The sequence below is a fragment of the Neopelma chrysocephalum genome, unplaced genomic scaffold (assembly GCF_003984885.1).
Source record: "Neopelma chrysocephalum unplaced genomic scaffold, ASM398488v2 Primary Assembly neopelma1_108, whole genome shotgun sequence".
NCBI classification, from domain to species: domain Eukaryota; kingdom Metazoa; phylum Chordata; class Aves; order Passeriformes; family Pipridae; genus Neopelma; species Neopelma chrysocephalum.
The window spans coordinates 349,530-372,275 of NW_020897773.1; the positions used below are offsets into that span (position 1 = coordinate 349,530).

At 44.5% G+C, this 22,746-nt stretch overlaps 1 protein-coding gene and 1 long non-coding RNA gene across 2 annotated transcripts; one reads left to right on the top strand and one right to left on the bottom strand.

Moving 5' to 3' along the window:
• Nucleotides 1-6,625: 6,625 nt before the first annotated feature.
• LOC113973903 lies at nucleotides 6,626-12,095 on the bottom strand. The gene is made up of 3 exons (XR_003536369.1): nucleotides 12,010-12,095; nucleotides 11,091-11,357; nucleotides 6,626-7,109 (listed from the first exon to the last, which is right to left on the bottom strand). It is a non-coding gene; the product is annotated as an uncharacterized LOC113973903 (long non-coding RNA).
• A 230-nt stretch (nucleotides 12,096-12,325) lies between these two features.
• On the top strand, nucleotides 12,326-19,237 carry LOC113973902 (histone H3.3). The gene is made up of 4 exons (XM_027696514.1): nucleotides 12,326-12,439; nucleotides 13,861-14,015; nucleotides 15,813-15,966; nucleotides 18,582-19,237. The coding sequence occupies exons 2-4, from the start codon at nucleotides 13,888-13,890 to the stop codon at nucleotides 18,708-18,710; spliced, it is 411 nt and encodes a 136-aa protein (XP_027552315.1). The 5' UTR covers nucleotides 12,326-12,439; nucleotides 13,861-13,887; the 3' UTR covers nucleotides 18,711-19,237.
• The last annotated feature ends 3,509 nt before the right edge of the window (nucleotides 19,238-22,746 follow it).

A 22,746-nucleotide genomic window follows, 5' to 3' on the forward strand; every position in this document is an offset into this window, starting at 1 on the left:
TAGCTACTGTTAAATATACTTATTGTCTCACAGTGAATGCTTAGATATCAATCTCCTAACAAATCTCTGATGAGTAACTATATTTTATTATTCTTATAGCCCACAGTTGTTAGTTGTGCAGATGCTTAGAGATAATCAAGATTTTAAAATAATTCTAAAACCAATTTTACTCTCATATTGGTCCCTTTCTTGTGTTTAGTATCTTTGAATCCATCCTATGCAGGGATATTTAAACTGTGAGTTCTTTCAGGGAATGAACACGCACTGTTCTGCACATATATGTGTAATGAACCTGAGAAACTAAGGTCCATCCTTGTTTGGCTGTAAGTATCATCAGCACAATCAGCCTTGTTAGTGTTGTTAATAGTAATTTGAAATTTGGCAGCAATAATTTGAATTGAATTGACTAATTAGACACTGAGGTAATATTGCAGAAGTTAATATTTCAGGTTCTAAGATTTCTTTAACCTTGTGTTTTCTCTGTTTTGCCTCAATGCCTAGATTTGGGCTGTTCTGGTTAATTTTAACTGAATACAGCTGAAGAGTGGTGAACGGGTCAGTTGTAGTGTACAATATATTTTACAGGAAAACAATACCAAAAATAGATCTCTGCCTCTTTACTTTTCCTCTCCCTGTAATGAAGCTAACTGCTTTTAATTACAGCTTGCAGAGACATCGTGCTGAATTACTTAATCTCTGTGCAAGGACTGGTTCTAGTTTCCTGATTGGCATCTGTATGTTTGGCAACTTCACAAAAATCCAAAGAGTGAGCGTGTGGTACAAGATGTGTATTATCCGTGTAGTAGATCTCTATTGTCTATCAGACCCCTAACCCCTAAAGTTTTGAAGAAACAGGAGAGAGTGAACATTGCATGGCTTTGCAATGTGAACTTGTCATCCCATTGTGACACTGTTTGCAATAATTTGAAAAATTGCACCAAAGCTACACTCTTGAAATGATCAGCTGAAGGGGAAAAAAAAAGATCAGGTATCCTCATTTATTTGTCAACTGAGATGGAAGTTGATTTGGAAATGTTCTTTACTACAACTGAAGTTGCATTTCCAGTAGTTGGGAGGAGCTCCCACATTATATTACCCCACCCACATCTGCTTGCTTTCGGTTTACCTGAGGGTATTCTACAAAGGAACTGAAAGAGGAAAGGAGGACAGCAACAAAAGGGAGAGCACACAGGGCAGGTCTAAAAAGGCAGAAACTTGAAACAGAGTACCTCAAGTGGGTAAGCCCTCATTTTGAGTTATGTTCATAACATGTGGTTGGCATGTTGTTGGTGTTCATAAATCCTGTTTAAAGCAGATCGTGCCAGTGATTGTTTGACCTTTGATAAAATGTTATGAGTCAGATCCTCAGCTAGTGTAAATTTTCATTGGCTTGAGGGAGAAATGTCATAAGTTAAGGATCCAGTCAGTAGTGTGGAGAGGCCTCATTCTTTGGGTGCTGAGTTTGACATGGTTTCCTTTTGACTGCTTCATATAAGCCCCACTTAGACAACATTCCCGTAATAGTAATATTTACCTCCTTGTGCAGGGAGCTTACAGAGGACCTACAAATGAGTAATAACAGATGCAGATCTGTGTTTGTTTCTTTTAGAAGAAATCACACAAATATTTTTTAGGGAAAATGCCTTGGGTTTTGTTTTGTTTTGTTTTGGGGGTTTTTCTGTTGGGTTTTTTGGGGTTTTTTGTTTGTTTGTTTTATATGACAAGTTTGAGTTGGAGAATACTGACCTTATAGCATCACAGATGTATGTAGCTTCTTGTTGACCCAATATTGGAATAATTTGCCTTTTTGTTTATGCAACATCTTTTTGCACCCATGCAATTGAAATTAAATTGTTAGTATGATGTTTAAGGAATGCCACTGGTTGGATTCCCCTCCAGTGTTTTTTCTAATCCTTTCCAAAATAGAGGTAATTATGTGTCATCTATGAGGAATTTGTAATACAGCACACTCTGCCCCTTGAGGATCTCTCTTAAGTCATATGTATGTGAGGCCTGGAAAAATCATGTCCTCACATGGTTATATTTCAATATTAGCAACATGAGGAGGATACAGCTGTGCATTTGTTCCTTCGTGTTCCTGTCTGACTTGGGCTCTGGCCTAGAAGTGATGTCGGTGTCAGAATATGCCAGATTGGTTGTTTCTCAAAGCAGGGCTACGAAGAAGTCTTGCCAGTATATAAAAGTCACAGTTGGAAAAATCTGTTTGATGATGGTTGTTTTGTTCGGTTTTTTTTGTTTTTGTCCTCCCTGATGTTCTTTTGTATCAGGAAGTGACAGGAACATTTTGTCAGGAGAAGCCTTCGTGCCACTTGTACCATGTCTCGAGTCTGCAGAATTGTGCATGGCACCGACGTGTGTTCACTCCTGGTTTGTTCTGGTGGCCCTTTGCCTGTAAAGATTCTACAAATGATCTTGTGGTTATCATAACCAAGAATCTTAAATATTGCAGATGTGGGATGAGCTATCTTCCTGGCCCTCTGAGCCACATCCCAAAATTTAGGACAGCCAGACAGCCAGCTTGTTCTTCAGGGAACCAGGGGAGAAGGGTGCTGTGTGCTTTTTGGAGGTGGGAAATGACAGTGGCTCCCAAGAATGCTAGCTGTCCATTGTGGGTCAGGGCTGGGCTGAAGGGTGTAACTTCAAGATGGAATGAAGTGTGTAATGTCAGCTTCAGTAGCATCTGATAAATTAGTCCCTCTCACAGTGGGGGATTTATCCTGCATAAGCACAACCCCTCTGTTGGATGTGGGATAGAGTGCCAGCGTGGAAGCTGTGCTTGAAAGCCTTGTAGTCCAGGGGAAACAGGCTGGCAGCTTTTCCTGTGATTCTTTGTTGCTGAGGTTTCAAGCAGTGCTGCTTCTCTTCCTCTGTCCTGAGATCCCTGCCCTGCTGTCCATGTTAAATCCAACTGATGTTCTCCACTTCAGTTGCCCAGGTTGTGGCTTGTGTTTTAACATCACTTGTACGCTGTAAGTCTGAGTGCCAAGACTTAGCATGCAAAAATTGTAGTGAGTCCCCACAGAACGTAAGATTTGCCAGAATCATGCAATGTTAGCACATGCTAAATTTGTGCACTCTCATTTACCTTCTGTTGCTTGTTTGTTTTGATGGGTTTTGAGTTGTTAGGGGATCAAGCTTGTGCCTGCAAACACAACTGCCTGACACTTTCTCTGGAATTCAAAAACAAAAGATGAGATTTTGATGTTATCACCTGTCTGCAGGGATTTGGGGCTTTTACTAAAACTCCCCAAGCTCACTGTAAAACTTCAGAGGGAATTTTGTCAGCAGCTAAGACATACAAGTCATATATGAAGAACTGGTGCTGCCTGACAAATCCTTCTCATGCACCAGCGATCACTGAAGTCTTTTAAGGCAGCTGGGCCCCATGAAAACAGCTTTGCAGTACCCACAGAGAGAGTGAGGCTTGACAGGCACTGTTTGATCAGAAGGAACTACCTATTGCCACATCGTTCCTTTGCACCCTCGCTTCCGGCCCTCTTCTCTGACACGTGAGATGTGTGGTCAGAGCATGTTTGGGAGCCAGGAACTTCTAATTCTGGCTATAGCACTCTCTTCCTTGTGATGTGAAAGCAGCCATGTGGGCATTTTTAAAGGATTTTTTTAAAAATAGCCCCTAACTGGGGTGCCCACACCTGGGTATGTAGTCAGAGGCATACTAGACCTGACTTTCAGAAGGGGTGAATATCTGGGAATTCTTTTATTCTCAGCTGAGATTGTACATATTCAACATTGAGTAGTCAGGGCAAAGCATTCTTTATTAGGCTTGAACATGAATTGTGTTGCAGAAGTTTCTAAGCATTAGGAAACTAATGAGCAGCGCTAATATGAAGCCTATTCTCAATAGCAACTGCAGTTTTCACACCGAGATGCCCTGAGAGTTGTGAATCTGAGAAGAGGAGGAGAAATGAAGAAAAATAATCTAAAAATGTGGTACAGTAAAGTATAGTCTACAGAGTGTTTAACTTACCAAGAATGTTAGGAAAATAGAAAGCTTTCATTTCTTTAAAAACCCCCAAAGCTCCACAGTCTCCTAGGACTGAAAATAACTTCATGTTCTTTGCTGATGCTTTAAGATATAATGTCTGCTATTCCATCTTCTCTTTCCCTTTTCTGCTCTCAGGAGACCACTTTCTCCAGAAAGTGGGTTTTGAGATTTGGGAGTACTTGCTAAGAGAGATGGGACATGTCAGAACACTTCACAACTGTCTTGGAGTCAGACCTCAAAAGAGCATTTTAATTTCTGAGACCCTTCCTCAGCTGACTGTCACAAATGAGACTTGTGAAGCATCAATGGCATTTCAAGACAGTCTTATACTTTTATGAGGAAGAAGCAGATCTATTTTGAAAGCAACCAGCCTACAGAGTATTGTTCCAAATAAATTAAGATATTGGGTGTCATACCCAATATTTTGGTCTGCTCCTTGCTATTGGAGCCTGAGTACTTTGGTCTGTGCTGTTTGCATTATACTTAAGTGTGGCTAAGTTTCATTCTGCCTGCTATTCCCAGGGCCCTCATGAAGAAGAGATTCATATCTCATGAGATTACCCCACTGAGCAAAGAAATGAAATAAATAATATTACTGTTTTAGTTCTGTCAAGTATAGAGGCTCATAGAGCCTTTCAAGGCAGTGTCAGCATGGGCTAGATACTGCATCAGTGCATAAAAAGACATCCTTTACAAGAAAAGCACTGCAGAATGAAGCCAATGGGAGCCTAATGGGTGGTGGGAAAGAGTGAGCCTTTTTTTTCCCCTCCTTAGTGCAAGCCTGCAGGAGTTATTTTCCAGCATGTGTGAGTCTTGGGGCAAATCAGCATGCTGAAATTCTTCTACAACAGGAGCTCAGAGTAAGTCACTGTAGTAGTAGTAGTAGGGATCTTATTTGGGAACCAATTAGAGCTTGTGTTCATTGTTTCTCCTTGGCAACTTTAATGAATCTATCAACACAGAAGTACTGGAAATAGAAGATTTTACAGTAGTCTCCATTAGGAGGAAACCCACAGGCCACCCAGTTCCTTCCACAGTACAATACAATGCTTCAAAAGACAGAAAAATGTTGTTATGATAACTTAGCCATGTGTGAAGATTGAGGAGAGCTAAAATGAGTTAAATAATTTTACTGTACTGTAACTTTAAGAAGAAATATTCCCCAGAACAATTGCTCTTCCCTGTACTGCAGAAAATCCTGCAAAAGCCCACTTGAAATGTGTCTGTCAATGCAAACTAACTCAGACAGGTACAGTAAATTTCAGATTCTTGTATTATCATTACAGAGAATAAACTCCCTTTTCTTTTTACTTGTCTGCCAGTCCTTTCACCCAATGCCTTAGACACATTCTTATAATTAAATTTCCCATCCTGTCTCTGAAATACATTATGACATTTGCTCATACTTTATCTAAAAAATCACAGATACTCCTTGTTGTATCATATAATTCCTAGTCTTTGGCAAGGCTGTACAATAACCTCACAATTATCTGTTGTACCCTATTCCCTATCTCATGCTAGGACACGGTTTCTGTTTCAGTTAACCCTTTAGTGCACTCCAAACTGGGAGTATCTGTCTAAGAAAAATAGCATGATACTGTTCTGAGAAATGGAAGAAGAAAAGGCATAAGCTTAGAGAAGTCAATAAGAAGCTGAAGTTCTCCTGACGAGGGGAGGTTTGTGACTGTGTAAACATGCAGGGCTACTTTTCTTGTCATTTTCCTTTATCATCCCCATACACTGAAACAAATGAGAAGTTGATTGTCCAGTATTAAGCACGGGGGTCATGCCAAATAAAACATAATATAAAATAAAGTACGACCGTTTAAAAAAACTACCTGTTTCTGTTTAGGATTTTTACAGTGTCAGTATAATAGGAATACAGGTTTTTTCAGTGTAATATTGCAAGTCCTGTCTCCACCTTAAGATATTGAACTGTTGCATGCAAGTCCTTCAAAGCTGATAAGAAAAAAATGAAGACTCCGGTTACAGCTACAATGCATCATATGTACCTGGAACTGTTCTTAGCTCTATGTCAAGCAATTAAAGATATTTTTAACTTCCATTCTTTAAAAGGTAATAGATTTTTTTTTTTTAGTTTCTATTAGAAAGTATACTAAAATATTATGCATACTTAAAAGGCTATTATGAACACACAAATAAGCAAACAAGATTGGAACACGAGTGGAGCTTCAGAATGTCATTATAGGGTGCTCATACAGGGTTTTTTTATGACTCTTTCCACCAGAAGAAACTCACAAGGCCATGGAAAAGAAAACATTAGTGCTACTTTATGTAATGTTATTTACTCTTTCATGTTCTGTAGGACCTTATTAGAAGGATGAGAGATGAGTTCCAGCAGTACATGTTAATAATAGGCCATACAAATGAGATTATAATAAGAGAATCCTGGATGATACATAGGGAATTAGAGCCAGGAGTCCATATATAAAAGCAGGTGTATACTCAGAGAAACTAAGAGCTTGGTAACTCTTCGCAGGAGAGGATCCACAAAGGTGGAGACTGAGTCAAACTCATGAAGCCTCCTAAAAAGTAGTGGTAGTCCAAAAAAGAGAAGCAAAATCCAGGAGTCCTGGATCTTATTCTCAGAGCTATCATAGGTTTATTTTCACTCTCTTAGAATTTTGTCCTTGAAATTCCTTTTGGAAAAACTTTCCATTGAAACAGTGTTAATTTACAGAAAAAAAAAAAAAAAAAAAAAAAGAAGAAGAAGAGTCTGGGGGTTTTTTTGGAGGAAAAAACCCCAGATTCACTGCTCTTGGATTATGAGACATTAGAGAAATGCAGTTTGTCTCCAAAATAGATTGTTCTGAATCACCTGCACATATGTGATGCTCAAAGTGCGAAAAGGACTGATAATTTTGCATTTTAAAGTAGTTGTCTCTTTTAAACCTTCCTGAAGAACCCATGGATTCCAATAATTTTTTTCTCACGTGGCACATGTACTCTTCTGTCCTTATAATTTAAACAGGGGACTTTCCTTAGGGGTCAGTTCTCAGGGAGACACTGTGCGTGAATCGAAGACTGCATATCTTCCACTGAAGTCCTTGGGACCTGAGAGCTGCTTAAAAGTAAACATATGTTATAGAGTTTTCTTTAAACAGTGGGGCTGTAATGTCTGATATATGTGAAGTATTTCAGAGAACTGCAAAAGGCAAAACACATGATTAAAGACAGAGTAAAAGTGAGGAAAAAGCTGTGTCTACTACTTCTATATAACTTCTTATCTGCATTTCCAGTAGGTGCCAATCTCTAAAGATAGGTGTACTGTACAGCTGCTAGTTTTGGCTGGTGTATTTTTGGTCTCTATATTGACAGAGAGTATAAATATTCCAGAGGATAGATAAGTGTCCTGCATGATGTAATAGGCAACCCAGCATATCAAACAACTGTGTATTTCAATGGCTGCTGTTATAATGTTGTAACTGCTGTGGTATACAAATTCATGACATAGAAAGCTTCAAAACAAACACTAATAGAAAGCTATTTACACAGAGACAAAATTATTGTAAATAATTTTGAAGTTTTAGATGACTTGTACTTTCCTTAATGAGTGCCAATGATTCACACCCCTGGTAACTTCCTAGTAAAAATACTGGAAATGGTGTATTTTCATGTTTTATGTGGATGATTATTAAAGAATACATTTAAACCTGCACCAAAATTTACGGTTAATACTAAGTTGAGGGTAAAAATATTTTAATTCTGTCAAAATACACTTTAAGAGGAAGATAGTTTTAAAGCTTGTGAGCATTTTGTACTGACATTTTACTTTAATTTCCAGAAGAAGTTGTAAGTGTATAGCAGCCACAACCAGAAACTAGGTGGCAGGCCTGCCAGGACTGGAGTGAGGACGAGGCAACATAGTCTGGTGTTTTTTAAGGATGGAATTGAAATTGGCTAGGAAAGGCTGTCCAGCCTGGGAGCTGCAGAAGGAAACACAGCAGGTATGGGACTGGGACTGGCTGAAAAACTAGGGGAAGGTGGGGACCATTTGGCATCAGAATCAAGATGATGAAACACAGGGATACGACCAAAAAGAAAGATGAGAAAAATGCAACTGTCTGAGCAACTACATTGAATCAAGGAGGTGTGTAGGGAATATGAAATCATAAAATGGCCATCAGGCTGGGAGCTAAGGTGGTGTGAACATGCAGATCTGGAGCGCAAAGAGTGGTTGGAGGTTTGATTAGTTAGAGAGAGAGATGGATCTGATTGACAACAGGAAGGGAGAATTGTGTCTGGGAGGAGATGCATGAAAGTAGGAGTCAGGTGAAGTTTGTAGATAAATAGTCTTATACTCCTTCCTTTACTGAAATGTCTGAGTAGCTTTTTACATAAAATTAATAACACCCACTTCCCCTTTATCTGTTGAGATAGAAGTAGACTGAGTAATCCTAAGTAATTTGGATATTTAGTTTGTGCTTTTGGGGGGGATAGGGAAGAAATATTTCTTCTTTGATCAGAGACTGTTTGGAGTTTGGTGATATATCATGAATGTCTCTTGTAGTGGGAAGCCTTTTTCAAATGATTCTCAAAGATACCTGCAAGTTTTGCTTAAAAACAGTCACACTCTGGACTCACTCTTTTTGGGGCTTTTTTTTTTTTTTGGTCCGGGTAACCTCAAAAAAAAGCAAACATCTGCTTCACTGCGGTTTCTTCTAGGGCTTGTAATCTGTGCTGTTGCAAAGGGAAGCAGCTGCTACATTTGTTTGTAGATCTTCCTGCAGTCTGTGATGTTACTGGGGTTGATCTGGTAGCTCTTTGGCCAACGGGGCCGGTGCCTTACACCAGCACTGGAAGCTGGCTAGAAGCTATTTGGAAAGGACTTGAGCTTGAAGCCTTAGCTCTAAATAAACGTTGTGGTTTATTTTTTTCCCTGTAACCATTTTGAAACAGTATTTTCAGCTGTATCGACTGAGTTGCAACTAATCCCAACTAACGGGAAAAAAGTCTTGTCTTCCTCTGCCCAGAGTCTCCTGGGCAAGGTGGGAGAGAGAGTGTTTCCCAACAAGGGAAAGGTGAAAGAGAGTATTTTGAAAAATGTCTGCTACTTGGACAGGCAAAATAAGTATGAGCTGTGGAAATCTGCCTGCTTTTTGCTGAATGAGGGCTGAGTGCCTTCTGTGCAAGGTGCTAAACAACATCTCTGACAACTTCTGATTTGAATGTTCCTCTTTTTCTATCCATTATCACTGGAGTCTTCTTTGGCTCCAATCTGCACCAGCTGCTTTCCACCCTAATCTTATTTCCCAAAGCAATCTGGACACGTTCGCAGCAGCGGTGGTTACACTGGGTGAGGATGAAGTGCTGCAGTTGTCCTTGGCATGTTATTGTCGGTTAAACCAGTGGAATCTCATTAGGTTAGATTCCTTCATGGCCGCTTATGGACGCCTAAGGGTGGAAGATGCCTGTGGTCTGCAGAGATAAAGGCCCTCGGGAAGGAGGAGCAAACGCTTATCAGTGCTGCCAGTGAAAGACAAACGTCTAGAGTCTTTTTAGAGTTGGGCCAGCTCTTTCTGCGCTGTCCTGTGGCCACACAAATAGCATTCGTGGCAAAGCTCGAAGGGCTGCCCCAGAGTCGTTACTGTTCCTACGGCCCCGGAAAAGCACGGGTTTAATGGCATTAATCAGCGAGGATGAAACGAGGGTGCAAAACCTGGCAATAATGGAATAATTTTTCGTTCTCTGGGCTTTCCGTGGTTTTCCGGTGGGGGCGGTGGGCAGGCTGTACACCGTAGTCCTGCCTGCGGTATTTCGTACGCACTTTAAACCATCCAGAGCTGGCAGCAGCCGGGCGGGAGCGGCGCTGGGGTCCAAGAGGAGACAGGAAGGCTCGATCGGCTCCCACCTTCCCGGAGGAAAACAGTGTCTCGCTGTGGGAGGGGGCAGCTCGGGCCGGGACAGCCTCGCGCCCCGCCCTGCCTGGCGTCATGGAATTCCAGGGCGCTCCCGCCAATGGCGGCGGGGCCACGTCCAGTGCCACCCGCGGCAGCCCCGGCACGGGGGGGCCCCGGGTCCCCGCTGGTGACCTCGGTGTTGGGTCCTGCCCGGCCCCGCTGCCGCCGGGACACCAGGGAGCAGCTCCTCGCTGCGGGAGAAGGACGCGGGGAGCAGCAGGGAAGCGGTGGAAGCGCCATTTCTCCCTCCTCCCCTCCGTGCAGAGCTAAAGCTGACAGGGAAAACCTATGGATTATTAACCTCTGGGCAGCTTCTTGCAGCTGGGAACTATAGCGCTTGCCGGCTTTTAACTTTTCCAGCTGCTTATCATATGACGTGTGTGTTATGTTGGGAATTGATTCCTCTTTCAGTGCCTGGCTTTTAGTGTTTACTGAGCATTGGCAAATACTCCATCGTGTAATACTGTACAGCTCTGAGTTCTCATTCCAGCTGTCCAGTAAGGTGCTGCTCTCTCATAAAATACTATCAATAGATAAATCACTAATACTTCTGTAAGTATAAAGAAAATGCTTTGTGGTTTCTTTTTCCTGACAGTCACCTCCCATAAACTCACCGTTGGGTCAGAGGTGTGTCTAGTGTATCTACTCCCATCTGTGTAGTGCAGCCCGTTGTATTTGTCTGAGTACCAAAGCTGACTATATCTATTTTAGCAGGATGTTCTGCCCACGATAACCCCCTCATCCTTGTCAGGTTTGGTTAGCCCCAAGTGAATTTCTCTGCTCACATGGCTAAACCACTTCTGCTGCTGGAGGTAACTTGGATGTCTCCACTCAGAACTGTATTACATCATCATCCGTAATAAAGAGTTTGCAAATCAAATATGGCTCCTTCTAATGCCTAAATGACAGACAAGATGGTGGCACCACTTTGTGCGAGTAGAGAACCTGACACTGTAGTTGAAATGTGGTTAAGAAAATTGCAAGTGACTGTTCATTTATATTACAATGCAGGTTACTTTCCCACAGGGCATTTAGATTCTGACACTAACAAAAAATAAAGTAAGAGCAGATTTTCTCATTAAACAACATGGCAGCTGATACAACTGGTTTGGATCTGTTGGCAATGATTCTGCTAAACTTACAGTTGCTTTTCGAATAGCTGCATTTCAAACTTGAAACAGTTTGACAGCCCTAATGCGGGGAATGTGGCTCCTCTTCCTTTCCCAACAGCAAATTTTCAACGTGAACCATTGTGCCTTCAGTGTGTTTCTGAGTCAGAAGTAAGCCCAGCAGTCTCCTCTTGATGCTCAGCTCTCATTTTGCAGAAGGAGCATGGCACTTCCATGGCAGATCCTCGCTAGGTGGGCTCTTATGGGCCAGCTAACAGGGACAAATTTTTTGCATTGCTTCTATGTAAAGAAAAAAATAACAGAATCAATCATAGCATCAATCAGGTTGGAAATGACCTCTCAGATCATCGAATCCAACCTATGACTGAACACCACCAGGCCAATCAGACCATTGCACATAAGTGCCATCTCCAGTCTTTCCTTAAACACTTCCAGAGATGGTGACTCCATCACCTCCCTGGGCAGCCTGTTCCAATGTCTAATCACCCTTTCTGTGAAGAAATTCCTCTTAGTGTCCAACCTAAACCTCCTCTGGGGCAGCTTGAGGCTACATCCTCTTGTCCTGTTGCTGGTTGCCAGGAAGAGAGACTGACCCCCACCTGGCTACAACCTCCTTTCAGGCAGTTGTAGAAAGTGATGTCACCCCTGAGCGTCCTCCTCCCCCAGGAGCAACCTCGGCCCCCTCAGTCACTCTTTATAAGACTTGTATTCCAGCCCCTTCACCACCTTCATCTGGACTTGCTCCAGCACCTCCACGTCTTTCCTGAACTGAAGGGCCCAGAACTGGATACAGCACTCGAGGTGTGGCCTCATCAGTGCCGACTACAGGGGGACAATCACTTCCCTAGTGTTGTTGGCCGCCCAGTGAACCCTAACCCCCCAAAAAAACCCACCCAAAACCCAGTAGGGGAAAGACAGGGCCCTCTCACACTTTGGTGGGGTTAAAGCCAGGCCCAGCTGGCTCCCGGCGGGTGCGGCTGGTAGGGGCCCGGGCTGCCGTGGCGGGGTGTCCCGGGGCGCTCCCGGCCCGCGGGAAAGGCGCGCGGGGCGCAGGGAATCCCCCAGCGCGCGCGGCGTGCCTTTTGTGTTTGTACACACGGGGCGGGGGCGGGGCCGGGGGCGGGGCCGCGCCTTCCCTCCATTGTGCGCCATTGGCGCGCGGGCGGGCCGGGGGCGGGGCCTCACGCGCGGGGGGCGGAGCCGGGCGCGGGTCCGGCCCTCCCGGGTCGGCCATCTTTCAATTGTGCTCCGAGCCGCCGCCAGCAGCAGCCGCAGCAGCTCCGGCTCCTCCTGCGCCCGCCCGCTCGCCCGCCCCCCCTCCCCCCCCCCCCCCCGGCCGCCGCGCTCGCCCCGCGGACGGGGGAAGTCTGGCGCCGCGCCCGCCGCCCCCCCTGCGCCCCGACACCCACCCGCCGCCCTCCGCCGACCCTCCCCACAAACTTTTGGGGGGCTCGGGAGGCGGTGGCGGCGCCGGTTCGCCCTCGCCTCACCGCCTTCCCGGCGCAGCCGGAGCGGCTCCCTCCGCCGGCACCCCCGGCCCCGCTTCGCGCGGTCGTTGCCCCCCTCTGCTCCCCTCGCCCCCGCTCCAGACCCCCACCAGCCGCCTCCCCAGCCCCTTAGCTGCCTCCTCAGCCCGACATCCCCCGGATCGGGGCTGGGAAGCGGCCGCAAAGAGGAGCCGCTCGTCAGCCCAGGGTAACTCTCCTGCCTTCCTTCCCCTGCTCCCCACAGTTGTTGCTCAGCTTCACCATCTTGTCTCTTTTCTCTGGTCACCGACCATATTTTTTTTCCTATTGCATAAAAAACAATAAAAAGGGAAAGAAATTCGCCGAAGGAACGACCCAAACGCAACGCAATTTTTTGGTTTTCGAGTGCAAACTTTTCCGCTGCCTCCCCCTGCATCTGCACCCGCATGGTTTGGAGTTCCTGGCGATATTTTTGGCGTTATTTTTCGCAATTTATTTTTTCCTCCTTTGCAAAAGGACTAGGGCTGCATTTCGTGATTGTTTCCATTTTGTTCTGGCTCTGGGAGCTGAGTTTGCCTGTGAGAGGCGCTTGGGAGCGAGGCAGCTCTTGGGGAAGCAGTTACACAGAAAGAGAAAGACGGGCACCCAGAAAACAACCCCCCGAAAAAAAAGTTTGTTGCTTTCTCCCACTTTATCCGTCCTCTTTCCTTTTCGCACGATAAACGCCGGGTTACCTGCGGTTGCCGGCGGGTCGGGGAGCGCGGGCGGGCGGCGCCGGGCAGCCCGGGGAGGGCCGGCGGGGGCTGCCGCTCCGCTCTCCTTCGCTCCGCAGGTTCGGAGGAGGTTTTCCGGCGGGTGGGAGCGGCGGGTCCGTGCCAGCCCCCCGATGTTTGCCGGGCGGTATTTGCAAACACTTGGCAGGTGACGGGCGGCCGGCGGGGGGGAGGCGACAGCCGCCTCTCTCCGCGTCTGCTGCCGCGCGGCTCGCTCGTCTTCAGCCGCCGCCGCCTCGGTATCGAATTCGTGGGCAAAAGAGCTGTATTTTAATATTCTGCGATCGGCAGACGTTTAATTTCTAATTTTTCCTTTTCTGGTGCGGGTTTTTTTTTGGCGTTGGGTTCTTTTTTTTTTTTTTCGCTTGTCTATCAGCGGCCGCGGGCTCGGCGCTCAGGGCTCGCCGGGCAGGGTCGGCGCTGCGCGGGACGGGGGGCAGCGCTCCCGCCCGCCCCGGGGGCAGGTGCCGCGGGGGGCGCACGCTGAACGGGGCGACCACCCCCCCCCCCGCCTCCCCCCTCTCCCCACATTCCCCCCGGCAGGTGTAAGGCAGCGACGTCGGCAGGAGCATGGCCCGTACCAAGCAGACCGCCCGCAAGTCCACCGGCGGGAAGGCGCCCCGCAAGCAGCTCGCCACCAAAGCCGCCCGCAAGAGCGCGCCCTCCACTGGCGGGGTGAAGAAGCCGCACCGCTACAGGTAACGCAGCGCCGCGCAGAGGCGGCCGCGGGCCGGTACCGGGAACGCCTCCCACCAAATCTCTCCTTTACCCCCCCCCCTCCTCCCCGCGGGGCCGGCGGGGCGGGGGTCGCTTCTCCCCGCCTCCACCGCGCTCCCTCCGCGCCCGCTGCCCGGGGCCGCCCGCATGCCGGCAAAATAACCAGAAAAAAAAAAATGACAAGCGCGGGTCCCCGCCTACCGCAAAAATAAGCAGAAATTCCCGGGGCGGCACCTACACCCGGCGTTTACCATCAACCCCTTTCCGGGCGTTCCAGTGCCGGTCCCTACAAAATCGACAACTCCCCCCTCCCCCCCCGCTGCGGCGACCCCAGCTCGGAGTTGCTTTTTTTTTTTTTAATTTTTATAATTTCGTACTTGTGGTTATTTAGGGGCCGCTGCGGGGCCGCCAAGTTTATTGTTGCGGGCGCGTACCGCGGTCCCCCGGCGGGGCCGGCTCCGGGCGCGGGGGCCCTGCAGGGCGGGAGAGCGGCCGCCAGAGGGCGCCGCGCGCCCGCGGACCCGCCGGGATCCAGAAAGCGGAGCCCGGGCGGGCGGGCGGGAGTCACCGGCGGAGCTGTCAAAGCAGCCCCCTCCGGCCGTGAAGTTCTCCGGTCCTTGCTCGGTGTGGAATGGCGACAGCCGTGCTTCAGCTTGGGGGATGGCTTTGGGGTTAGGTTTACGTGTTTCGTGGGGAAAACGTGGATCGGGAAGAAGTCGGTTTGAAATAGCAGACTTCATCTAAAAGTCTGGGAAGGGGTCTTAGCAATTGTAAAACTATCTGAAGGGACGGTGTCAAGAGGATGGAGCCAGGCTCTGCTTGGTGGTGCCAAGTAATAGGACAAGAGGCAACGGGCAGAAACTGATGCACTGGAATTTCTACCTGAACATAGCGAAGAGCTTTACTGTGGGGGTGACTGAGCACTGAAACAGCTTACCCAGAGAGGTTGTGGAGTCTCCTTCCTTGGAGATACTCAAAAGCCATCTGAACACAATCCTGAGAAACGTGCTCTGGGGAAACCCTACTGAAGCAGGGAGGTTGGGCCAGATTGACCCAGTGTGGTCCCTTTCTACTTGCACCATTCTGTGATTCTGTCTGTTGCTGTAGGTGTGAGGCAGAATTAATCCACTAAGAAAAAGACGATTAAGCTGAAGCAGGAAAATACAAAGTTCTCACAGAAATAAATGTGGTATTAATTTCACAGATGGACTTTGTGTCTGCGAGAGTATGCTGTTAATCTAAATTTGTCATTCTGACACCAAAACTTAACACAAGGAAATATACTGGGTACTTTGTACTGATAACATAACACAGAATGTAAATTTTTGTTAGTTCTGTGAATCTTGTCAGTAGGGAAGAAGAATCAGATTTCCCTTAAAACCGTACTTGCTGTCAGGCTGATTGCTGTGAGGGTACCTGTGGTACAGCTGAACTCATGACAGCTTTGCCGTTTGCCACGTCTGCACTGAGCTGTGTTGGTGTCAGCCAGCATGTGCTGTCCACCTCTTGGGGAAATCAGGGCTCAAGGGCCTCATGACTCTGCCTGACCTGGGGGATCCCTGTTGAGGACAGTGGAGGCTGGCAGAGATTGATGGTAAGAAGACAGTGGCCCCTTGCCAACGAACTGGTTTCGTATTGTAATGCTTGGACTCTCCTAGGGAAAACAAAGTGTATAGTGATTAGTTTAGTCTGGATAGTGAATCTGTATTTTTAAAGTGATGCAGAATATGTTTGAATACTAATAATTTTATTTTTTTTTAATTATTTAATTTTAAAAGGCCGGGTACTGTGGCTCTGCGTGAAATCAGGCGCTATCAAAAGTCCACCGAACTTTTGATCCGCAAACTTCCCTTCCAGCGTCTGGTGCGTGAAATTGCTCAGGACTTCAAGACAGATCTGCGCTTCCAGAGCGCTGCCATCGGTGCTTTGCAGGTGAGCCTTGCCGAGGGGGCTTGCTGGGGGCAGCCTGAGGGTGGCTCAGAGGGCAGGAGTCAGTGCTGGAAGTGCCATCACAGCCAGGCATCCCCCAAAGCCCCCCAAACCTGGGGGCTGGCGGTGCAGGAGGGCTCCGCCTCCCACCCCCATTGGCCAGGCTGTTTCCAGGGTTAGTCTCGGCTCTGCCTGATTGCTGGGCTGCCGTGGTGGGCGGGGCCCCTCCTGGGGCGGGGCCGATCCGGGGTGGGGGGGTTTGCACACCTCAGCCTTGCCTTGCTTGCTCAGAGTGGACCTGGTGATGCCTATGGATACCATAGGCTGAAATAATGCAGTGACAGGTCAGCAGCTCCTTACAAAGGCTGTAAATGTGTTTGGGGGGGGGGGCTGTCTTGGTTTATTTTTAAATAGCCCCCACCCCTCAAGCAGTTAGAACAGTGCATCTTATTAAGACACTTAAGAAAAACGTGCTTCCTCCATCCTTGAGCTTTGCTAGAGGCTTTGCCTTTGAAAGCTCTGCAGTCTGAGAGGAAAGCGTCGTGTAAAGCTCATTCTAGTGTGTCCTAATGGAGCCCTTGGTGTCCTCAAATGCTCTTTAAAGAAAAGCAGCTCGGTGAGCCACATCTAAACACAGTTAGGGAAATAGGTGCTTTTGTATGATGTAGTTGATACTAAACACATTTTTTTAATATATTAGTTATATAACTTATTCAGAGTGTACAGAGAGTGAAATATTAATTGCTCTTTCTGGCCCAAAATTCCTCAATCTAAGTTAGGCCCCCCCGCAAGACTCAGTTCTTATCATGGGAATGTTTCCCTCTCATGATAAAAAGACACTCCTGATTAAAGATAGGTCTTTAGTGTTCTTTTAGCTGTTGAAAGATTGTTCCAGAACCCATCTGTAGTTGTAGACTGTCTGACATACAGGCAAAATGGTCTCTTTCTAGTTAATGACTTCCACTTGATAAAGGGCCAAGACATATGCCATGAGATCCTATAAACTTGAGCACATGCTTAGCTTCAAAAGGTGGCTGTGTGCATTTGCAGTTGCTGCTTTTGCTTTTAGTTATTCTGTGTGGCAGTTCTTAAATCCTGGGGTTTACCTATGTGCCTTTTTATCTAGAACTGCTTATTAAAATTTGTAGTTAATACATTTTCAGAAGGCGGGTTTTAACATTCCTGCTTTTGCACTAAGGAGTTGTTGGTATAGGACTTGGTCACATATTATTCCTAGTGCTTCCTGCTTGCATATTTGCAAAAAAACCCTCCAAAAAACAAACCCAAAAACTTTTAATCCCTTGGGTACCATGTTACTTGTGCCAGCATGGCTTTTTGGTGAAGTGTCTTAACTTTTCATGTAGTGATTTAGCAAACCTTTGTTAGGGCTACTGCATGTGAAATGACTTAGTAATGCTGCAGTCAGCATCTGCTATAGTAAATATTTTTCTCTCTTCATATTAGATAATCCTATGTTTTTAAACAGGGTATTTCCACCTAGTAAGTTGATTTTTGCAGTTCTTGGTAATGAAGTGGTTCACACAAGCTGTTCTCTTGCAGGTATTCTAGAAAGGGTGACCTCAGCCTCCTTTCCATAACTGGCCCCCAACATTCCTGTCTTTTCACAGCTGATTGCTGTGTCCTGGTCTGATACTGGCATGCTAAGATGCTTCCTAGGAGATTGATTCTGTGTCAACCCAAAAATGTGTAAACATTGCTGTGCTGGGCTTAACAGCAGCTAACTTAACGTGAGTCAGAGTAATTAGGTCCAACTGAGCATCTGTCTGACTTGGAATCCTGTCTGCAGTTGTTCAGTATCAGGGAAAACATGGTGGCCAGAGTTGTGGTTTTCCCAGGATAGAGCTTCTTGCGCTCCCAGGTGCTGCCCCTCTGAGTCTCACAGTTGTGAGGTGAAAACCTCCTGAGATAGTGGGGGCCTGTGCTGTGTCCCCAAATAGACAGGAAGGCAGGAAGAAAGTATAGAAATAGGATAAGTGTCTAATGGTACTTCTCTGACTGCAGTCCTGTTTTTGGTGGTTCAAGGAGTTCCTGAGCTAAAGGAGTTGTTCTCTTATATCCAGTAATTCTCAGTTCATTTTTTCTGCCAATTTTTGAATTAAGCCACCTCTTCAGTATCCTGTGGCCAGAGCTCTGTGCCCAAACTGTGTGGTTTGAAGGCATATCTGCTCTTCTTTTCCCCAGCACCTGATGCTCAGTAACTCTTACTCTGGTAGAGGCAGCAAACAGGTCACTGAAATAGTGTAACCCAGCCTTTGAAAAGAGAATTTCCTAAACAAACTAACCTTTTGATAAGATAACCCCTTCCTTATCTTGTGAGAGTCCCATAAGATTATTGGCTCAGTTGTGTTCTGGAGGATATCTTTACCAAATGGCAGCAATACACTACTTTAACGTAGAACATTATTTGGTGGTTTATAAGAAAATGGAGGCTTTTAATTTTTGAAAATCTAAAACTTTTGATGTTTGTGAGTAATAAAGAGAGAAACCTAAACTTCGTGCCATGTTACATTGTACTTTTAATTCTTAATTACGTTTGTTTTTTTTTTCCCTGGTGCTCAGAGAGTCAAAGTGTTCTTAACTCTTTTCTTCCACACTAGGAGGCAAGTGAAGCCTACTTGGTTGGCCTGTTTGAAGATACCAACCTGTGTGCTATCCATGCCAAACGTGTCACAATCATGCCAAAAGATATCCAGCTAGCACGCCGCATACGTGGAGAGCGTGCCTAAACTTCACTAAGATGGGTTTGTCATTCTCGAAGCAAAATCTTCTTCCTGTTATTGGTAGTAATGAACGTTAGATATTTTTTCCATGGGGTTAAAAGGTACCTTAAGTATATGGTTGCAAGTGGAAAAATAGGGGACAGAATTGGGTATTGGCAAGTTTTCTTTCCATTTTCATTTGTGTGTGGATTTTTAATATAAACGAGGGGACATAAAACTATCAAAATGCGGTCAAAAAAAGAAAAATGAATTGTTGAAACTTGTTCACCAAAACAACTTTATAAAAAAAAAAAGAATTATAAATAAACCTGTCAAATTTTTCTGGACAATGCCAGCATTTGGATTTTTTTAAACAAGTAAATTTCTTATCAATGGCAACTAAATGGTGTTTGTAGCATTTTTATCATACAGTAGATTCCATCCATTCACTATACTTTTCTAACTGAGTTGTCCTACATGCAAGTACATGTTTTTAATGTTGTCTGTCTTCTGTGCTGTTCCTGTAAGTTTGCTATTAAAATACATTAAATGATGCCTGCTTTTAGTCTTGATTTTTAAATATTACACATGGGTTATACTGGTTAAAAAAATACCCAGCCTTCCTTTCCCTTTTTCTCTTCAATGTGTGGCCTAAGTGCTTAGAGCACATCTGGGAAACACTGGGGATGCTACCTTGGCTGAAGTACTGAGGGTTTTTTGTAAGGGTGTAAAATTTCTGTCTGCTCCACATGAAGGCAAATTTGGTGAGTATTGTACCAGGTAGAGTCTGGAGTTCAACTGAGCTCTCTAGCTAAGCTACAGTGCTAAGAGAAAGCAATTTGTTGCCATTTAGATTCCTTTCTTGCTTAGTGCTGAATTTGGAAGCATTTCTGGTTTTCATGGGGTTTTAGTATGGTATAAGTGGTGGAGTGTATTGTTTTGGTTTTTTCTGGTGTGTTTTGGGAGTTGAGTTTTTATTTTTCTTGGGGTTTTTTGTTTGTTTGGTTTTTTTTTTTTAACCCTTTTGCACTCTGCTACTTTGTTTCTTGGTTTGTAGGTGTTCATTTTTTGGTTGACTGCCTTTCTGTTTCAGTCACACCCTCTGGCATTTTTGAGAGCTTAGTCCACATGTGATTCGCTTCAGTTTGTACACTCCAAACAAAAACACACTTCTGTACCATTTTTGATAGTTAAAGTTCTTCACAGAAGCAGTACTTAGACAGGATCACACATTTAAAACTTACTGGGTTTTCTATATTCCCTTCCCAATTGCTGATGAAAGTTCATATGGAGAAATTTACTGCTGAAATCATGTCCTGTGAAAATTTGGTTTTAATTTTTCTCCTGAAACTTGTTTAAGGATTCTGACGGACCAGTCTGGAAATGAGTTATGTGCTGCACTTCTCGATAGTCCTTGCAGATAATGAAATGAGTTACATAGAAGATATGTGGGTGGTGAACAGATTTTACCTCTATGCTAACACTCCTGCAGAGCTTATTTGCTGCTAACTTCTTTCAAGAGGTTTTGAGTGAGCTCTAAACACATGAGTGAATTTGTCTGAAGATTTCCAAAGAGGATTAATAGAGATATTATTATCTGTTTTGGTGTCTTGAACACAGAGCCAAAAATTACAGAATAAATCACATTATTCATAACTTGCTCAGCTTTAGTAATGAATGCTGTCTGCCAGGGTTGTGCAAAGTAAAGTCTATTTAAACGGAGTAGAAGACTTACGCCAGACGAAATGTGATCACATCCTTTTGATGCCAAGCACTTCATAGCTATCAACTAAAAATTAAGGAAGACTTGTCTTGGAGCACCCAGAACAACAGAAATATAAAAGGTGAGCAACAGAGACTTAGCTGATTTAAGATGTCACTTCTGTCTATTTGATAACAACCTTGTTAAACTTGATATAAATGCATTTCAATATAATTCACTACTTGTTTTGTCCTGTACTTCAGAATTCTGTTTCACCTATCAGTCAACAGTGCTGCAAGCACCTACATAAAAAGGCATTTTTTTGTTGTTGTATCTGTTTAATAACCTGGAATTGAAGTATTGATAAGGAACTTAATTTTTTTCTCTCTTAGGTATATTGGGAAGTCAAAAATAGAGATTTTGCTACCCAAATGAAATACTGAGTTCTTTAAAAAGAGAGAACTGGGTAGAGGAATATGCCAGTTTAACTGTCAATGCAGTTAAATTGTTCAAGGCAGAAGAAATCCTAACGAAGGATGAGGTGATCAGGAATCTATGCAGATGACAGCATTTCAGTGTGCAGAGATACACCTGTAGTTCAGGGACAAACTTGGCCTTTTCGAGAGTTGTGCTCCTAGAGATGCCACATGAATCCTGTTAGTGATTAGCTCCCTGTGTCTGTATTGATGCCAAGAAACTTCAGTTTCTACAATAGTTTACCTCCTTTTTTTTCCCTATACCAATTCTGCTATTTCTTGGGCAATTCAGTTAGAGCTGAGATTTTGAATACTAGAAACAAGTTGTGGTCATATGGACGTAATTTTGTGGAGGAGTTTAACTGTATTGGGTGGAGGAATGGATGTGAAGTGGCTCCTTGTTAGTAACAATCATATACAAAAGTTGAACATCTCTTTAAGGCATATATGTCCACAGCTCAATTTCTGAATTATTTTTGTGAAGTCCTTTACAATATGTATATGATAAGCTGGTTTTTAGGTCTTTGTCTTAGATTTATATGTTAACAGCTGTATTTACTTGCTGTTTTCCCAAGAGTAAATACAAAACCTTAAGTTGGTTGCCTTATATTAGCAACACAAAAAGCCAACTTGCTTACCAGAGCCAAAAATTAATGCAGTGGGAAATTAACGTACTGGGAAATAACTTCAGACACAAGATCAATCTTGTGTGGCTTTATCAAATGCAACTGGTAGTTCTTGAGAGCTTGTGTAACAGGGAGTTTAAACCCAGGACTTCAGATTTTGTTTAGAAAAGTAACTTGCTGAATATAAAGTAACTAATATTAATGTACCTACATTTCAAGTGATGCATCTCTGGGCTATGTTCCTTCAGCCCTTTATCCCACCTGGCAGTAGCTATTAGGTGATCCTAATCCAGGAGCCAGATTCATTAATGCCTGCTCTATGACAGGTTGCACCACCTACTTGAAGTTGGTAGTGCCACCATGGTGAGGAAGGAGAGCCAAGTGTAACTGTTTCTCCTTAAGTCTCACTAGTAGTCTTTTATGCTGGTGAGTTTTTGGGATGCATTTTATAATTTGGGGTTACTGTCCCAGGACACGCATTCCTGCCCTCTGACCTTCATGGGATTTTGTGACCACTTAATGATTTGAATCCACTATTTTATATGACTAAAACCAGTGTGTTTCACACACGTACTTCCTGTGCCACTGTTTTTGGTCAATTAGCCAAATAACTGGACTTGGCATGTTTGCTTGATCTGAAGCAGTAGAGCAGATAGGAGGGTAGGACTATCCATTTCCCCAGCAGTGTACAGTTTAGGTTCAGTTTCACACTACAATTAATCCAAACTCGTGCCTGTGCTACCATTCCAATACCAGGTTTTCCTGCCACACTTATCTCCCTTGAGATTCCATGATGGGTTACTTCAGTTTATCTTCTGGAGCTTAATTTTAAATTTAAGGTTTAATGAAGTACAGGCAAGGTTCGGACCTACTATGTTGATAGCATTGTTTGCTGTGATTTAATTTCTTACTTTAGCACACAAACACAACTTCTGTTGGTTTTCATAGGAGTAAACACTTAAAAGTACTTCTTGTATAACTTGGATTCAAAGGCTTGAATTGAGAGGAGGAATTCTAGTGTCAGGAAAATTTGTTTTTTTTTCCCAGGCGCACATCAGGGGGATACTGGGGAGCTGTTTGCTCAAATTTTACTTGTCTTACTCCCATTACCATATATAATGAATCATCCTCAGTGATGAGATTTTTTGGTACTAAGTGGATGTTACAGACTTGTTTGTGGCAGGTTTGCCTCTAAGCAAGTGTTTTGCTGAACAGAAAGCCACGGTTTATGTATTTATTCTTTTTTAATCTGAGGAGGC